At 38.9% G+C, this 16,123-nt stretch overlaps 1 protein-coding gene across 1 annotated transcript in view; it reads left to right on the forward strand.

Moving 5' to 3' along the window:
• The window catches only part of kcnc4 (potassium voltage-gated channel, Shaw-related subfamily, member 4), a 33,208-nt gene extending 27,130 nt beyond the window's left edge, over window positions 1-6,078 (forward strand). The window contains exon 4 of the mRNA XM_085145243.1: window positions 390-6,078. Within this exon, the coding sequence (XP_085001369.1) occupies window positions 390-457 (68 nt within the window). The 3' untranslated portion in view covers window positions 458-6,078. The remainder of the gene's footprint in view (window positions 1-389) is intronic.
• The last annotated feature ends 10,045 nt before the right edge of the window (window positions 6,079-16,123 follow it).

Raw genomic sequence — 16,123 nt, forward strand, 5'->3', positions numbered from 1 at the left:
TAAAATAATAATTGGCCCCCTAGTGGCCAATCTAAAAAACTACAACAGAAATGACAAGCCACCCTCTGATTAATGAAATAAGTTGGTATCGGTTCATGGTATCGGTTAACTTTTACGAGTATGAGTACACACACATTTTACAGTATTGGCCCCGATACCCGATACCAGTATCGTATCGGTGCATCCCTAGTCAAGAAATACGTTTATTTTTATTATTATATGTATCAACATTTAGGGCTTCTTCTTTCCTAGGATTAATTAATAATGGAGGGAAGGGTGGTGACCCCGTTGTTGTTAGGTTATAGCACACTCGCTTGGGTCAGTTTCAGTGTTTTTTATGCTAAGTCACTATATTTCATTGTCATTCTGTCCTTTGTGTTTCCTGACAGAGAGCTGTAAAGACATCCTTGCTGCCACGGGAAACTATGCTCAGCCGGAGGTCACCACTCTGACCTGATGCTGATTGGCTATGAAAAGGAGAAAGAACGTGATTTCCTCAGTGGCGTACACGTCCCTTCCTGAATGAACTGCTGAAGAGATTCTTTGAATTCAGGATGAGAACTTTTGTTTTAAGTTGCATAGCACATTTATCACATGTACACTTACTTACATGTTAGAGAGCATTTTACATGTACTGCATGCTCAAGCATTGTATGATACTCCAAAAAATGGCTACCATTCATATGCATTTTATTTAGTGGATATGTCATAGCTTGACTCCAAGGCTCTGAAAAAAACATCACAGATTTATTCCAAAGTGACGTTAAGGTCACTTCTCTGCCTGATTTGAAGTCGAGAAAGTGTGATATCACATTCTTCCGTGCACCAGTTGAATCTGAATCTGGCGTTCGGTCACTATAATTCAAATTGAAGCCACACACTCGATAATCTGGGTTTTCAAGAAAGACACTCTTAGTCAACTTGGATTAAAAAAAAAAATGTAATTGTGAATATTAAATTTTACAGACCTAAAACTTAAAGAAAGTTTTCAGGGGCTTTTGTGAGTCTGTTGTAAACATCCTTTTTTATGTGTTATTACATTCGTTACCATGTTACTTTCTATTATCGTGTGTCTATTTTGGGAGTCAACACACATCAGCAAAACCTCTACATTGTATAAGGAGTGAGAAAATCTGCTTGTGAATATAGGTTTGTACAGCAAAACACCTACTGTGAAAAAGGACAAGATGGAAACTTGAAGTCACTGATCGATGTCAACAAATTAGACCCACATTTTTTTATTTTATTTTATTATGTGGTCTCTGTTCTGCTGCTTTTTAGAACCAACCACATGGAAACATGCAGATACTTTGCCAGGGACTAGACGTGATACGAACCCGGCCAGGAAACACATTGTTTGTAAATCCTTGTACAATAAGAGTTTAACAAAAGAAAAGAAAATCAATGGAGCAGTATTGTCTGTCTGTTACATTAGCTATACACAATTGATGTATCATTACTGGTTGAGTGAGGACCAAATGTAGACTCAATTAGATTAGATGGTAAAAGACTTTCAGTACATGTTGGTAAAGATACATACAGTACAATATCATCATCTCCACTTGTGCCTCATGTTGAGTAATGGAGTTTAAATGTGTGCAGTAGTGTAATTCAATTGGTAAGTTAACACTTCTACTTGTATTGTAAAAACTCTGTTACATATTTGTTACATATCTTTTTTCAAGACTTATAATCTAGTCCTCATGGTCTACCATAGTGGCCTTATGTTAAATAAACAAAGGGAAAGCTCATTTTACCTTCATTAGAATCTTTCTATGCTGATGCAGATGTTTGTAATATATAAGCACAGCTGTATGTATGTAGCACAGTGCAATACTCTAGGTCATTAAGCTCTTTTCTTGTCTGTTCATGTGGATGCAACGTTAAAATTGCTGTTGACCAATGAAAGCTTATTTTAATAATTCACCTTTTAAGCCTCATTTCCTGTTTTCCCTGTTCCGTGTACTCAAATATGACGGTCAATTACAGTCGACTGGTTTAACATTTCCACGGTATGCACTGTATAGGTGACCGTGATGGTTTTTAACCCGGTAAGATGTCATGTGTGTATGTGTGCGTGCCTGTTTGAGTGTGTGGGTGTGATGTTTAACCATGTAGGCATGCATTTATATGCAGAAAATCAAATAAAATCAATTTCTTCCCAGATGTTGAAGATAAACTGAGCGTCGTGCGTTGTTATTTTCATTCACAGCTTGCATTGCATCCACATATTCTTCCCACTGCACATTGCAAAGTTTGTGTCATCACAGCACCTCTACTGTATGGCTATTTATAGAGCGAACACCAGACTATACAGGTTGATGCTGTGCTTGTTCAGAGTGGTGTAACGGCAGTCACAGCTGTGCTTCCTGCTCTCCTGAGCTTCCACGATTATGTACCAAAGGTGTAGATGACTTACAGAACACGTCTCCATGGAGATTTGGTATGACAGGCAACGCTAATTACTGCTCGGCTGCCTTCATCTCCAACTCTCTCTGTGTGCCACATGCAAGAAGCGCCACTCTTTCTATCACACACATCCTCACAGACACACATGCATCCACCTCAGCCCAGCATGATCGTCATTACTGTCGTTGCACATGGGAAACATACTGATGCTTGGCAATGCAATGCAAAGCACTGTGGCAACAAAGGAAGGGAGGATGGCAAGTTGTCATGGGTAAGTGTAAAACAAGAAGGCATGTATTCATAAAAAAGGTACACACCGTCTTTTACTAAAAGCTCTGAGGACTGAGAGACTGGTTAGACTGAGATAAGAAGCATGACAAAATGAAGATGATGCTGTTATTATGTTTCCTAATCTCAGTTTTACAGAAATTAAAAAGTGTGGAAGTTACGTACACTTGCACGACTACTGGATGTGACTGAAATGAGTTCCAGTTATTTAAACAACATTTGTGACTAGAAACATGCAGTCATATAAACAATTTTCCATTTGCTGTGGTTTGGAGGATTTTGTTAAAAATATTGCGAAAACGATCAATTATTTTGAATAAAACTGACATAGAAATGAGAGATGAAATGGTGAGACTGAGATAACGAGATCGAAAGAGAAATCAAAGAAATTTTTTTTGAGTCTGCTTGTTCGTTAGAAAGTTGTTTATAGTGGTGTTTAGCTGCAAAGTGTGGTTGAATGTTTCTTAGCTTGCAAGTTTCCTGTTGTTCATGTGTGTGTTCCTGCTATGTGTGAGAAGAGAGAGACTAAGATACTCTAAAAGTGCAAGGTAAATAGTAGGGCTGGGCCATATCGGGCAACGAGAAGAAAATGAAACATCGCGATAGAACATGGGTAAAACGCGCATGAGCAGTGCCTTTGTTTTCGCACATGGTGGAAAAAGCGTGCCGGAGACGGAGAATGAGAAGGGCGAAAGCGGATCGTAGAATGAAACAGATGAACCAGAACTGGTTTGTAAAAATGCTGCAACTCCAGTGGTGTGGAACTGGTTTAGCTTTCGTCTGTCAGATACATAACAAAGCACTATTTTTGGTAGCGCATGCTAGCGGGCCGTCATTATTACCGTAAGTTTTGGAAAATACAGCACACTTAAAATAAATCCTTTGATTTTTCCGAAAATCGACATTGCCCTTTATAATCCCGTGTGCCTTATGCATGAACTCTGGTTGTGTTTACTGACGTCGAAACGATTTTCTGTGGTACACGGCGCTCGAAAATCTGTCAAATGTTTTAGTACGACTTTGCTAAGCTACGAACCCGCACCGCTTAATGGATTGTCTGAGCATTACGGCTATCGTAGGCGGAGCCTCGCGGAGTGATAGTACTGTGCTTCAACATAATATTATGGTATTGTGTGTGTATAACCTCTTTTTAAGTTTTGTGGATATTATACATGGTTATGCTGAGGATATGTCGGTCAGTTTCCACTGGAAATGCCTTTTGGTTAAACTGTCTGCAAGGAATTTGCATTTGCACTGTTAAATTTTTATATGACTTTAATGCACATAAAACAGCTGCTTGTTTAAGTGAAAATACATTGATTTTTTTTTTTACACTAATAAAGTTGTGGAGTTGTAAAGCATTTTGTCTAGTGTCAGTTATATTGTCAGTTATATCGTTATCGCAAATTTTCAAATGTATATCGTGATAAATATTTTTGGTCATATCGCCCTGCTCTAGTAAATAGACTACTACTTTTATAATACTTTTCTATTCAATTTGAGCTCACTTGAGCAAGTGCTTTCTTACTACAAGCCCCATGCATACAACACTTTTTTAAAAAAAACTTAATGTTCCCACACACATACTTGGATTGATGCATTGAGGGACAACTTGGAATCTTGCCCAAGGATACTTTGAGGTACAGGTTGGAGGATAGGGGGTTGGACAACCAACGTTCTGATTGGCAGACAACCTACTCCACTCCCTGAGTCACAGCCAACTCAGCAAGTAAAGGAAGAGAAAAGCACAGTACAAGTATAAAAACAACCAACCACCCAACCAGAAAAAAACTAGATAACCACACTGACAAACCAGTCTGGCAGGAAACCCAGCCGGTAGTTTAGTTCAGCTAAAGAACATTTCTGAGCTGTTTACATTTATACTGCATACGTAACTTGAAGTAAGCCTTCTGATGGTGAAATCACTTTTGACCAGTGCTCAGATTTTGAGTGACTGTTAAAATGCAGAATAAGCCAGTGATACAGTGCAGGTAAGAAAGGAAGTGGTAACAGTAGCTAATATGTTACATAGAAGAGACAAAAGAAACTGAAATAGGTTCAAAAACACTTAGAGAAGATACTTTCCTGTAAACTGTGTTTTAGTAAATACAGCAGATTCCAGTCAACCAATTTTCCTGATTTCCTGTTTATGTGGGATTGAGGCCGGCTTTTACATTATATTTATTAAAACCACTGCCTCCCAGAGAAAATGGGATTTATTAATGGACTCCACATTTTAAATATTAAAGAGAAGAGATTGGCTGGTTCTGTGCCAACTAGATGCATTTTTGCTTGTTTAAACATTTTAGATTTTTTTTTCACTGCTGCCAGTTGCACAATTTAAAGAAGCACCAGAATTCAGTTTATTTCTAAGATGCTGTTAAGCTTTTTATATTGTGGGCGAATGAGGTGCATGGGGTGACTGATGCATGAATGTTATTTGTTTCTAGTTACTGTCTGTAAGAGCTGGTAATTTTTGCTTCATATTAGAATGTACTGTTCATATATTACAACTGGAGTCACTGCACCAGCGCAAAAGCCACATGCTTACAACATACAACACAAATGATCTCACTTACTCCATGGGGAAATATCACTTTAACAGCCCTCTGTAAATTTATGTTTTATGTCTCTATTGCCCAGCTGGAACATTTGCTGAATGCTGCATTTTGATGACTATATTCACACTAAGCAGTCACCTGCTAGTAACTGATAGTTTTCCCGTACCTGAATAACTACGTTAGTGATGCAGCATTGGAGGGGGGCTTGGAGAAAGATGAGTGACATGTATCAGGATGTGATTCATGAAATAAGATGAGCTCAGTAGAGGAAAACCAGTCAGAGATGGAAACTGGGCTTTGTCCTGTCACCCTTGATTAGGCCTTTTTACTGTTTCCCCTTGTTACTTCCATGATTTTTTTCCTCCTTTGTTGAAGGTTGTCATGACAATATTGAGCCCAGTTTCCATGGAGAGAGGCTGAGCCTGAGCCATTTCACAGTTTGATTCACTGGTGCAAGACCGTGGAAAAGAAACCATCCTGACTTATTTTGCCTGGAGGCATAATATACTTCTTCTTTTTTATGTGGCTTTACGTGTATGTAATGCAGAGGGTGACTACTAATGTTATTTGAAGGCTCTTTTGCCATATGTTTAAATTATGCATCATTATTGGCATATGGTGGTCCAGCAATTCTAAAAGCTCTTTGGTGTGTGAATGTGTGTGTGAATGGGTGGATGACTGGATGTGTAAAGCGCTTTGGGGTCCTTAGGGACTAGTAAAGCACTATACAAATACAGGCCATTTATCATTACTAAAGCATGTGAAAAGTTAGGACTGGATCAATTGATTGAACTGACCTTTGCAGAATTTATTCAGGTTACGAGACATCAAGCGTTTGCTTTTCTGTTCTGAGTGACAAAATGTTTCCAGGCTCAGAAGATACTTTTACCTATCTCTGCAATTTAAGATCACAAGTGCATGTTGTAATTATTGTTTCAGTTCTTTTGTCAAAAACAGTTGAAGCAGCTTTGAATGTCTGCAACGATGCCATATCAAACACATCAGAATCCAAAGCAGCTGCACCACACTCAGAGGGTTGGTATTGAGGTTATGGTTGCTATGCAGATGGCGCTTTGGGGCTCAGCTTTCTTTTTTCAACGTTTCTCTCTCTACTTTCTGAGTTCAAGCATCATGCCACTTTAAAAACAACCTCAAAATTGCCTTTCAGAGCTCGAGCAGATGCACAGTAAAGCTACACATCCGCCCAAGAGACGCCATCATCATTATCATCTGCTGCTTCTTTAGTGCTTGGTTTGAAATTAAAATCTTAATGAAATAAAATTACTAACATCTTTATTTTAGGTCACAGTACGGTTGTGACACTGAGGACACAAAGACACAACTTATCACACTGTCTTTTCCTATAAATTATCTTATATTCGAAAGAATAAAATGGCTTTTAGAATGGTATCTTGGTATATAGTAGCACAGTAAATACTACAGATGGCACGATACCACTGTTTTATGTCCGATACCGATACCGATATCATAAATTTGGATATCGGCCGATACCGATATGAATCCGATATAGTGTTTTTTAATCAATAAAACTACTTTTTAAATATCTTGCTGCATTTTGTATAAGTTCATACTCAAGTTTAAAAACAAACAAACACTAAAGCTATTCTGTTACACCTGTATGCAAAAAATACACTGCACCCAAAATATTTCATAGTTCAGCAATACTGATCAATCTAATAAACCTAAACCTGCTCCATCCTCCCTATTCTGGTATTTTAAAGAGTAAGCAACCTAACTAATAGGGTTGCAAACTCCCAGCAAAAAAAAAAGGGAACCACCCTCCACCTCATGATGCTTAATCGATGTAATCAACTTTAATTTGATGCAGTGTGAAAAAATGCACAGAAATCAATTATTTTTCTACAATATTTAAATAGATTCAACATCTTTCTTCAACAGAATTGCAGACTGCACAGATGGTACCTTCCCAAAGGAAAAAGTACTATAGCTTACTAGGGTATATTAGACTTAATAGTTACTATATACAGTAATGGACTTCTATATATTTTACACAAGATTAAAACTTTGGGTGTTAGATTCAGATAATCATTTATTAAAAGCGAGACATTTTAAATGAGAATAAGAAAGAAAAGTATGTCTTTGTGCCCCCTTTTCCCTGTTCATGCCCTATCGGCCCCCCTGCATAACTTTGCTAGATCCGCCCCTGCACAGTTACCAGCCTCAGCTACATAGAAAAAGATCCTGGTGTAGAAAGTAATATTAAATAAATTCTAACAACAGATTATCAAGCTTAAACGTGCTGCTGTTGTTCAGCAGCTGGTTTCCTCTTTCTGGCATGAAGTGGGACAAAAACAAGCAAGAGAGACGGACTGGCGACAGAAAAGACGATCAGCTGATAATTAATCAGTTTCATGATTGAAGTAGCAGCAGGAGAGGGAGGGAGAGAGAAGAGGCAGTCACTCCATATATCGGTTGTTAAGCTTAACGCTGAAATGCTTTGCAAACATTCAGAGATGAACTTACACACTTGCTTTACTTCTCTCTGGGATAACTTTCTCGGAGATGAAATGCTGGTTTGGTAGCGAGGCTACAAATACTCAACCAGACCCCCGACAGGTCCCGCAGGCCACAGCCTCTATACTGCTCCTTACGCCATGTCGCAAGTTTTGTGAGGTGCTTTTTTGATATTTAATGGATCACTACATTTTTTATTTCTCTCCGATATCCGATCCAGTAATTTAGGTCAGTATCGGACCGATACCAATACGTAATATCGGATCGGTCTATCTCTAGTAAATACTAAAGGAAAAGATGCGTGTCATATGTCAATTACTTAAAGATATCCTTATTTTTCTGTAGCGCTTTTAAAAATGAGTATTTTTTGAGACATCTTCTCCAATTAGGCTAGTAAGAATAAATAACTTTTAAGCTATAAAGCTAGCTCGTGATAAACTAGTGTTCGACTGTTGATGAATAGAGATGATGGTGTAAGAAACATGAGCCAGACTGTAATAAAACACAATTATCAGGATGATCAGATCTGTCTTCAGCTGTGATGCCATCAATCCATCTATTTTCTTCCACTTATCATATTTCAGGTCACGAGGGGGTTGGAGTCTAACCTCACAGACCAAATATATGTGTTACTATCATAATAGCCTTAAACTGAAAAGCCACAAGAACAAAATGCTAAATATTAAGTAAAAGCAGTCCAACCATGTGAGCAGGGATGAAGAAGTAATGATCTGTGAAGAGCAGGAGAATTATTTCTCAGTCAACTACCCTAAAGGGAGTTCAGCCCCACAACAGAAGCATTATGTTTGGCAGAAGGCCGGCCACTTGTAGGTCACTAATGGACAGCATTCCCTGCTCTCCTGTGTCTATGTGTGTGTTTGTGCGCGTGTGCGTTAGTGTAAAAAGTAGAACCAGGAATGAAAGAACATTTATATTGGCCTTTGAATCTACAGCTCCATCAGTGCTGACCCTGGCGGACTGTAAATCAGACTCCCACTCTTGCCACGGCTCTTTTTAAATTTTTTTTATGTCTTTTTCTTATTCTAACCGCAACAAACATGGCTCAAACCATCAGCAACAAACCCTCTGAACACCCTCTGTAATCAGAAACGACATTATATTTGATTTAAATTGGTACTTGAATTCTAGCTGGCAGGCTTTCAAGCCTGATTAAGGCTCAACTTATCCTCAGCTGGGGGTGGATGTAATGTGTTATGACTGAGCACTAACAGAGATGAAGTTTACTGGATGTAGCTTCAAAAGGAAGGGCGACTAACAGCTAAGTTAGTCGCTAACAGCATGTGACTGAAATAATACCAAAACAAAAGGTTTGATCAGTGTGGTTTTATCGCTGTTGCTTAGCATGTGTCCTCGTACATCCACTATATCACAGAAGTTATAATTGCTATTTTCTATTTCCCCCGAGGCTCAGATGTTGTGCATTCACATCTTAATAAGTGATCAAGTTGCAGCTTATGAGTCATGGAGCCAGAGCAAGGCCCGGGCATTCATTACAAGCTCATCAAGGATCATCTTCATTATATGGAAAAATAAATAAATGGTGAATAATGAAGGTGCCAGTTTACATGCATTAGGGGCTAGATGCATGGTGTTATATATGTGTGTTCGTAAATGGGAGTGGCACACAGTCTGTCAACTGTCAGGAAGAATGGAAATAAGCATAGTTATCAAACACAGGATGTCTCTTTAAAAGATATTATATTAAATATTAGAATATTAAAAATATAGACTTAACATATTTAGCTTTTAGATATTTGTGAAAAAAGAATCACTACGTAAAGTACAAAAAAGCGTGCACACATTAGTAGTTGTTACATGAGAAAACAACACACTGTGTGTACTCAGCCTTTCACCCCTCACGTTTCCTGACAATCAAACATGCTGGTCATGTTCCTGCCCTGGAAAAGGATGACGTCTCAATAATGTGCCTTCAACAAATGGCTTGGTTGGATTTGCGCCAGCTGGTTAAAAAAAAAAACACAAAACAAAACAAACAGAAACAAAAAAAACAACCCTGCTTCTTCTTAATGCTTTTCTGAGAAGCCCACCCTCGTCTTAGCTGTCGGACTGTCCTTGTAAACAGTTTGACAATAGTTTGTTTCCAAGAAGACTTTTTCTTGTGAATCTAAGTCGGCTTAACTAAGGGGGAAGTTTCTAGAAGTTTGAGTGTTTGCTGGACAGCTTAAAGCTCTATGCTGCCAATTAGTAAATTCATGTCACTGGAGATGAGATTCCTCTCAGAGAGGATGGATGTCTTCTGTAAGAGCTCGACCATTATTACATCAAAAGACAGGCGGGAAATAACTTTGCTATTAGCATGTGCATTTGCCTTGTCAAGTGTTTGAAATGCTGGATCGATTTATTCCCATGCAAACACTTCCTGAATTTCTGAAAGGAAAGAATTAAACAAATGGATAATAGAAGTAAACACTTGGAGCGTATGAATATTTATCGCTCCTCGAAAATCTTTCTTTTTCACATATTGCAAAGTTTTGTTAAAACGCTTTGTACTTTCAGCCTCAAAGTACAAAGTACATCATTAGGAATGCATAATGAAGCTTTTATTGTATTCTGAAATCAATGAGGAGTTAGAGAATGAGAACATACACTCTTTCTCTCGCGGCGCTCTAATCAGTGCCCACTGCTCTTCAGCATTAAAGATGGGGTGTTTCAGAGCTGCACTCCAACACAATGGCTGAATCGGTGCAATTATCCCTCTTGACTGGGCCATTAAATGCCTAATGCATTAGTGATAACCTCCTACCCCACCCCACCCATCCCCACCCACTCACAGGTAGCTAGAGAGTCATTGAGGCATCAACATCGTCCTTTTATGAACTGCTGTGTTACCTTCAAATTCTTAACGAGTTGTCAAAGAATTGTTAGTTTTCTGATCGTAGTTATGTCAGGTATCCTGCTTTGATTGTGGATTATGTGACTTGAAGCTGTGTTTGAAGAGACCTAGAGGGTTTTAGATGCTCACATTGTCATCGTGTTCTGTTCACCGGTCTGGTGAACACAAAGAAACGCTGAGGCTGATTAGCTTTCAGTTAGAGAAATTCGAATTTTAATCCAGTGATTCAGGAATATAAATCATTGGTTCCGCTAACCTTCAGCTGGTTGTGGAAGAAAACTTTATCAAAATCCTTTAGGACGCATCGTTTAAGAACCACAAACGTCTGCGCAAATTGCAACCAATTTTAGATATCGTCCATTCGTTTTCTTAACAGCTTATTCAGTTAGGGTCATGGACCGGAGCCCCCGTAGAATACATTAGACTAGAGCTGAATACAGTCTTTGTTAATGCAATTTCAACTGCGCTCTCCACAGATTATCGTATTTCTTTAATGTTAAAAAAAAGACGACAAAAAGACCGAAAGCTGGATGCTGTTTCTAAAAATAACTTACCAGGGAAATGTTCCTCGAGAGGAATATCTCAAATGTTGATCAACTTCACAGCAATCTGTTAAACAGAAATCAAGCTGCCTGAGAGAAAATCCAATAGGACTACAAATAGACACAATGGGGTGTCTATTTGTAGTCCTATTGGACTACAAATAAATTAAAGTATGCAAAGAAATTAAAAGAAAGAATTTCTTTGCATAGAAATTAAAGTATGCAAAGAAATGAAAGTATGCATCATACAATCTACGTTTTTGTTGACAATAAAACATTTTTGTAGTTTTTCCTCTCTGCACCACTACAGTGGATTTTAAATCAAACGACTAACATGTGATTAAAGCTCAGACTTTCAGCTTTAAATCAAAGGGTTTATCATAAGTGCGTTACATTAAATGTTTATGACTTACAACCATTTTTGCACAAAGTCTCCCGTTTTATGAGCCTCAAAAAGATTGTTTTCCAGAACAGTGCAAACTCTTTTAGTCTAATCTGGGTTTTTTATAATTGAGTGTAAACAGTGTTTTTTACCTTGTTGTAAAATTGCTGTATTTCTATTCACAAAGGTGTTACTTGATTTAAGACTTTGACACTGACCTCCAGAGTGCTGTTTACCTGGTGCAGATGTTGTGAAGCTGTTTTTCCTAACCTGGAAATAATTCTCGGATCTGTCTTCTGTGGTCTTCCAGCTTTTTGATGTGGTGGGGCTGACCAGTGTCATTCCTTCTTTTTACAAAATGTACCAGATTGTTGATTTGACCACTCCAGTGTTGGTTTATGGGCTTGTTTGTTTATGCCTCTGATGGATCCTGGCACCTCTACACTCGCTCTTGCTTCCTGGTGCTATTCAAAGACTCTTCCTGTTTACCTCTAACCTTTCAACCCCACAGATACAGATAGCTTTTATGCGAAGATGAATGTGAGCATAAATGCTAAAAAAGGAAACTGTATGGGAGAAATTTCTCAGTACTTGAGTGTTGTTTTTGTTTTTAACTTCCCGTGTTTACATGTTAAGCTTTCTATATGCACCTCGCAGCTTTTGCAGGACATTCTGCCTTGCGTTGCTACAATGCTGTAGTTGAAAAAACAGCCCTCTGATTGTTCATCTCGAGATATTTGTGGCTTCTGTGCAAAGGTAAATATGAATTGTTCTTCTCTTCACAGTTGGGGCTGATGATGCTGCTATTGAGGAAAGTTGGTTTTCAGTTGGTGTCCAGGTCTCAAGCATCGTGGTGATTGAGTGTGCATCGAGATAACGGCTCCTGTCCCCACAGCTCTGAGGTTTTTCTGAGAGGCATCGTCTATGAGATCTTTTGCTTAACAACATTACATTAACATTTCTTCATAGTTTCTGCCTTTATTTCTTTCATCCTTCTCCCTCTCCACATGTCTGCCTTTATCTCATTAAATTATTTGGTGTGATGCACATTAAATTTGGGTGTTTCTTAAACCTCTCCCCTTACTTCCTGCTTCCCTTCTATCTGCGTCAGATAACTGACCTCTCCAACTCTCCCACCAAAGCACGAAGCCTTGTACTCAACTTGCTGCTCATCCAACAGGAAAAAACAAACGGAGTGGAAACAGCTGCCTCTTGTGACCTGCTCTACCTGTTTCTTTGTGTCCAAATAGTCTCACAGCTAATTATGACTGTTATCCTTCATCACTTTATATACATATATGCATATATTTAGACATCAGTTTTAAGTGTTGCTGTAAACCAATTTACTTGGTAGACATCAGTTAAAGCATTATAATTCTCCAGACATCAAACCGGTAACTGAAACTGATTTCCTGACTTTGTAACACTGTATTTATTTATTCCCTTATAACTGAAGGGGGATTCCATTGATTTCCAACATAAAAGTCTTTTTTCAGGTGTTGAAGAATGCTTTGTGAAAGATGTCAGAAAGAAGTGAACTCTGTAACTTGCTCCTAATCTCTGTCTGAGGCTACGTTTCCTACTTAGTTGTTGAAACAGCACTGCAGGTGCGAAGAGGTTAAATTCAGCATCAGTATAATCTCTGCTTTTTTAAAAACTGTCAATCATGTGTTTGGCTAAAAGATAAACAACCCAGAAGGCAGAATTTTCCAAATATCCTCAATCAGTGGCAGGGACAGCTCAGAGTGCTACCTACACACTGCTCCCCCGTGCGCCTGCTTAGTGGCTGCCCACTGCTTCACTGAGTGAATGGGTCAAATGCAGAGAGATTAATTTCCCCACGGGATCAATAAAGTGTTTATTATTATTATTATTATTATTATTGTTGTTGTTATTATTATTATTGTTATTAGTCTGTGTAGTGTTGGCTTGAAGCTAACTGCGCCTGTCAGCTAAATATGATGAAATTAGACTGACAAGTTTAAAAAAAGTTATAGAACAAATTATTTCCAACACAGTTGTATGAAAACAAGACAGCGATTTGGCAGGAGAGGTGCATAAAATATATCAAAGTATTACATTTTGAGAGTGTGTGCTACTCTGCGTTCTTCTTATGGTAAATGGACTGATTCTTATATAGCGCTTTTCTACTCTCCTGGAGTACTCAAAGCACTCTATACAACATGCCTCATTCACCCAATCACGTCTAAACTCAAGTGCAACTAATAAGCATTCACACACATTCACACTCCGATGAACGCATCGGAGGGCAATTTGGGGTTAGTATCTTGCCCAAGGATATTTGGCATGCAGACTGGAGGAGCAAGGAATCGAACCACCAACCTTGTAATCAGTAGCTGATCTGCTCTACCACCTGAGCCACAGCCACCCCTTTTTCCTTACCATCACATTAGTTATAAAGTCCCACACCCTGTATATAGAGGATGGATATCAGCAACTGTTTTTTGGATCTCTGCAGAGCCTGAAGGTACACAGTACTGGGTGAAAGGCTGGATTAACATGTCGCTAGCTGACTATGGAGCTTGGATAGGTGAATTCAGAAACTATGGCTGTCACACAGGCGCTGATAATAGGGATACAATAACTAAAGTACCAAAACACAACTTTTTGGTGTGTGTGTAAGTATATCAACCCTATCAAAGGGTAAATTATTTGAATTAATGGAGGCTAAGCCTAACAGGCGTCCAATTTAGAGTCCATTGGGCATGGGTGTGGTGATGATGATGATTCAAACGTTAAGAAAAGTTTCACAGTGAGAAAAAAAGCCACCGTCACAGTTGTTATAAAGGGTGGGACGAGCAAAGGAAACCCAACAGTTCTTTGCAAACCTGATTATGGCTGCTGTGGAGCTGGACATTTTAACGTGACTGTTTGTGAGGATTTTATTTTATTTTATTTTATTTTATTTTATTTTATTTTATTTTATTTTATTTTATTTTTTATTTAACCCAGTCTGAGGTGGACAATCAAAGAGCTGCAAATTCTTCCACTTTTTTTATTGGCTCACTATGATGTCCAAGCCAAGAAAAGCAGAACTGACTTTTCTTTTTGGAAAAACAGTAAATGCTTTAGATTTGTGCAGGTAACGACGATTATTTCCTTTACTTCCTGTTTGTCAAGATTTGAGACAATTAAAAAATAGCAAAACTGACATTCTGATTTCAAAGGCTTAGGGCTTGGGTTGGGGTCATCACCAATTATAAATTACACCTTACAGGTTTAAATTTTCAGCTTTGAACATTACTGTTAGATTGAAGAATACATGTGGCTTTATCTCTCACTGACCTCATTGTAGCAACAAATTGTGAATCATTTTAAGATTTTGTTACAACAGAGAAGAAATAAGTGTGTGAAATAGATTCTAGTAATATGTGTAGCTTAAATAATACAATTGTTCTAAGCTGGAGGTCTCTAAAAACCTCTTAAGAGGCTGAATTCAAAGAAAGTAAGAAATAAAAACCTCCACTGGATGAAAATACTGCCTGTGTAGCCTTCTTTACTGTCAGTGTTGCTAAAGCTCAGCGTTGTTTGCAGTGCAACGAGCTGGTCAAACACTAATGAGCCGTCATGGCCCCTCGGCCGGTCCTCTTAACAGGCCTTGCACAGGACCATTTGGCCTCTGCGGTGGAAGCTGACAGTAGCTGAAAGCGCCTGTTAGAATATGACTGATGGATCTCTGCCCACGCAAACTCAGTCTGCCAGGAAAATGCCGGTTGAAGTGTGAAAAATGTCCGTAGACAGTCTTTTCCCGGATCAGGTGGCAGTGGGAAAATGGGAAGTAGCGTCTTGGCTTTGTGCGCTGATTTTAGATAAACATCTTCTGCTGGTGTAATTCCCATCAATGCGCGTGCACGTACAGTTTCTCTGTATGTGCATTATTAAGTCATCACAGCCTATTTGTGGGTCTCCCGTGTTACACTGTGGCGGGAAATGATCTGTTTACGACATGACAGAATGGGAAGACGTTCTTCAAAGTGCACTGGAAAGCCAAGGAAGGAAGCGTGTGACTGAGTGTGGAAGGCAAACAGCTTGACTTTCACGCACACAGCGAGTGTGGCCAAAAACATAACAGCTGCAGAAACATCAGTCCCTGCTTTATCGTGACACAAAGTACATGCTAGCCAATATCAATTAAAGTAATGTCTCTCTGTAGACTTCAAAGTGGCCCCTGGGCTTGGAGTGGCATATTATTGAATCCACTACTCAGCAGAATGGCAGCAACAATTAGACTCTATACTCCTTTTTAGATTGTTTTTCAAGCAGTGAGGACTTTATGAGAATGCATCAAGAGCCATGTGTTAGAAATAGGAGCAAGAACATTTTAATACCTGTGTGACTCCTGCTGGTTTGATGATGTGTCTCTGTCCCATCTGACTGCACTGCTATATAAACTCTGAATCTGTTTGAGCAGCTGTAAAGCGACGGCAGGAAACAGCAGGTGAAAAGTCCTTGTTGACACGCTGTTATAAGTCTATCATATGATGGATTTACAAGTGGGAGCAGCCTTCATCATGGCAGTGGGAGAATCTTATGTCAGTGCTGGCTTATT

This window comes from Neolamprologus multifasciatus, chromosome 20, assembly GCF_963576455.1.
Source record: "Neolamprologus multifasciatus chromosome 20, fNeoMul1.2, whole genome shotgun sequence".
Lineage (NCBI taxonomy): Eukaryota > Metazoa > Chordata > Actinopteri > Cichliformes > Cichlidae > Neolamprologus > Neolamprologus multifasciatus.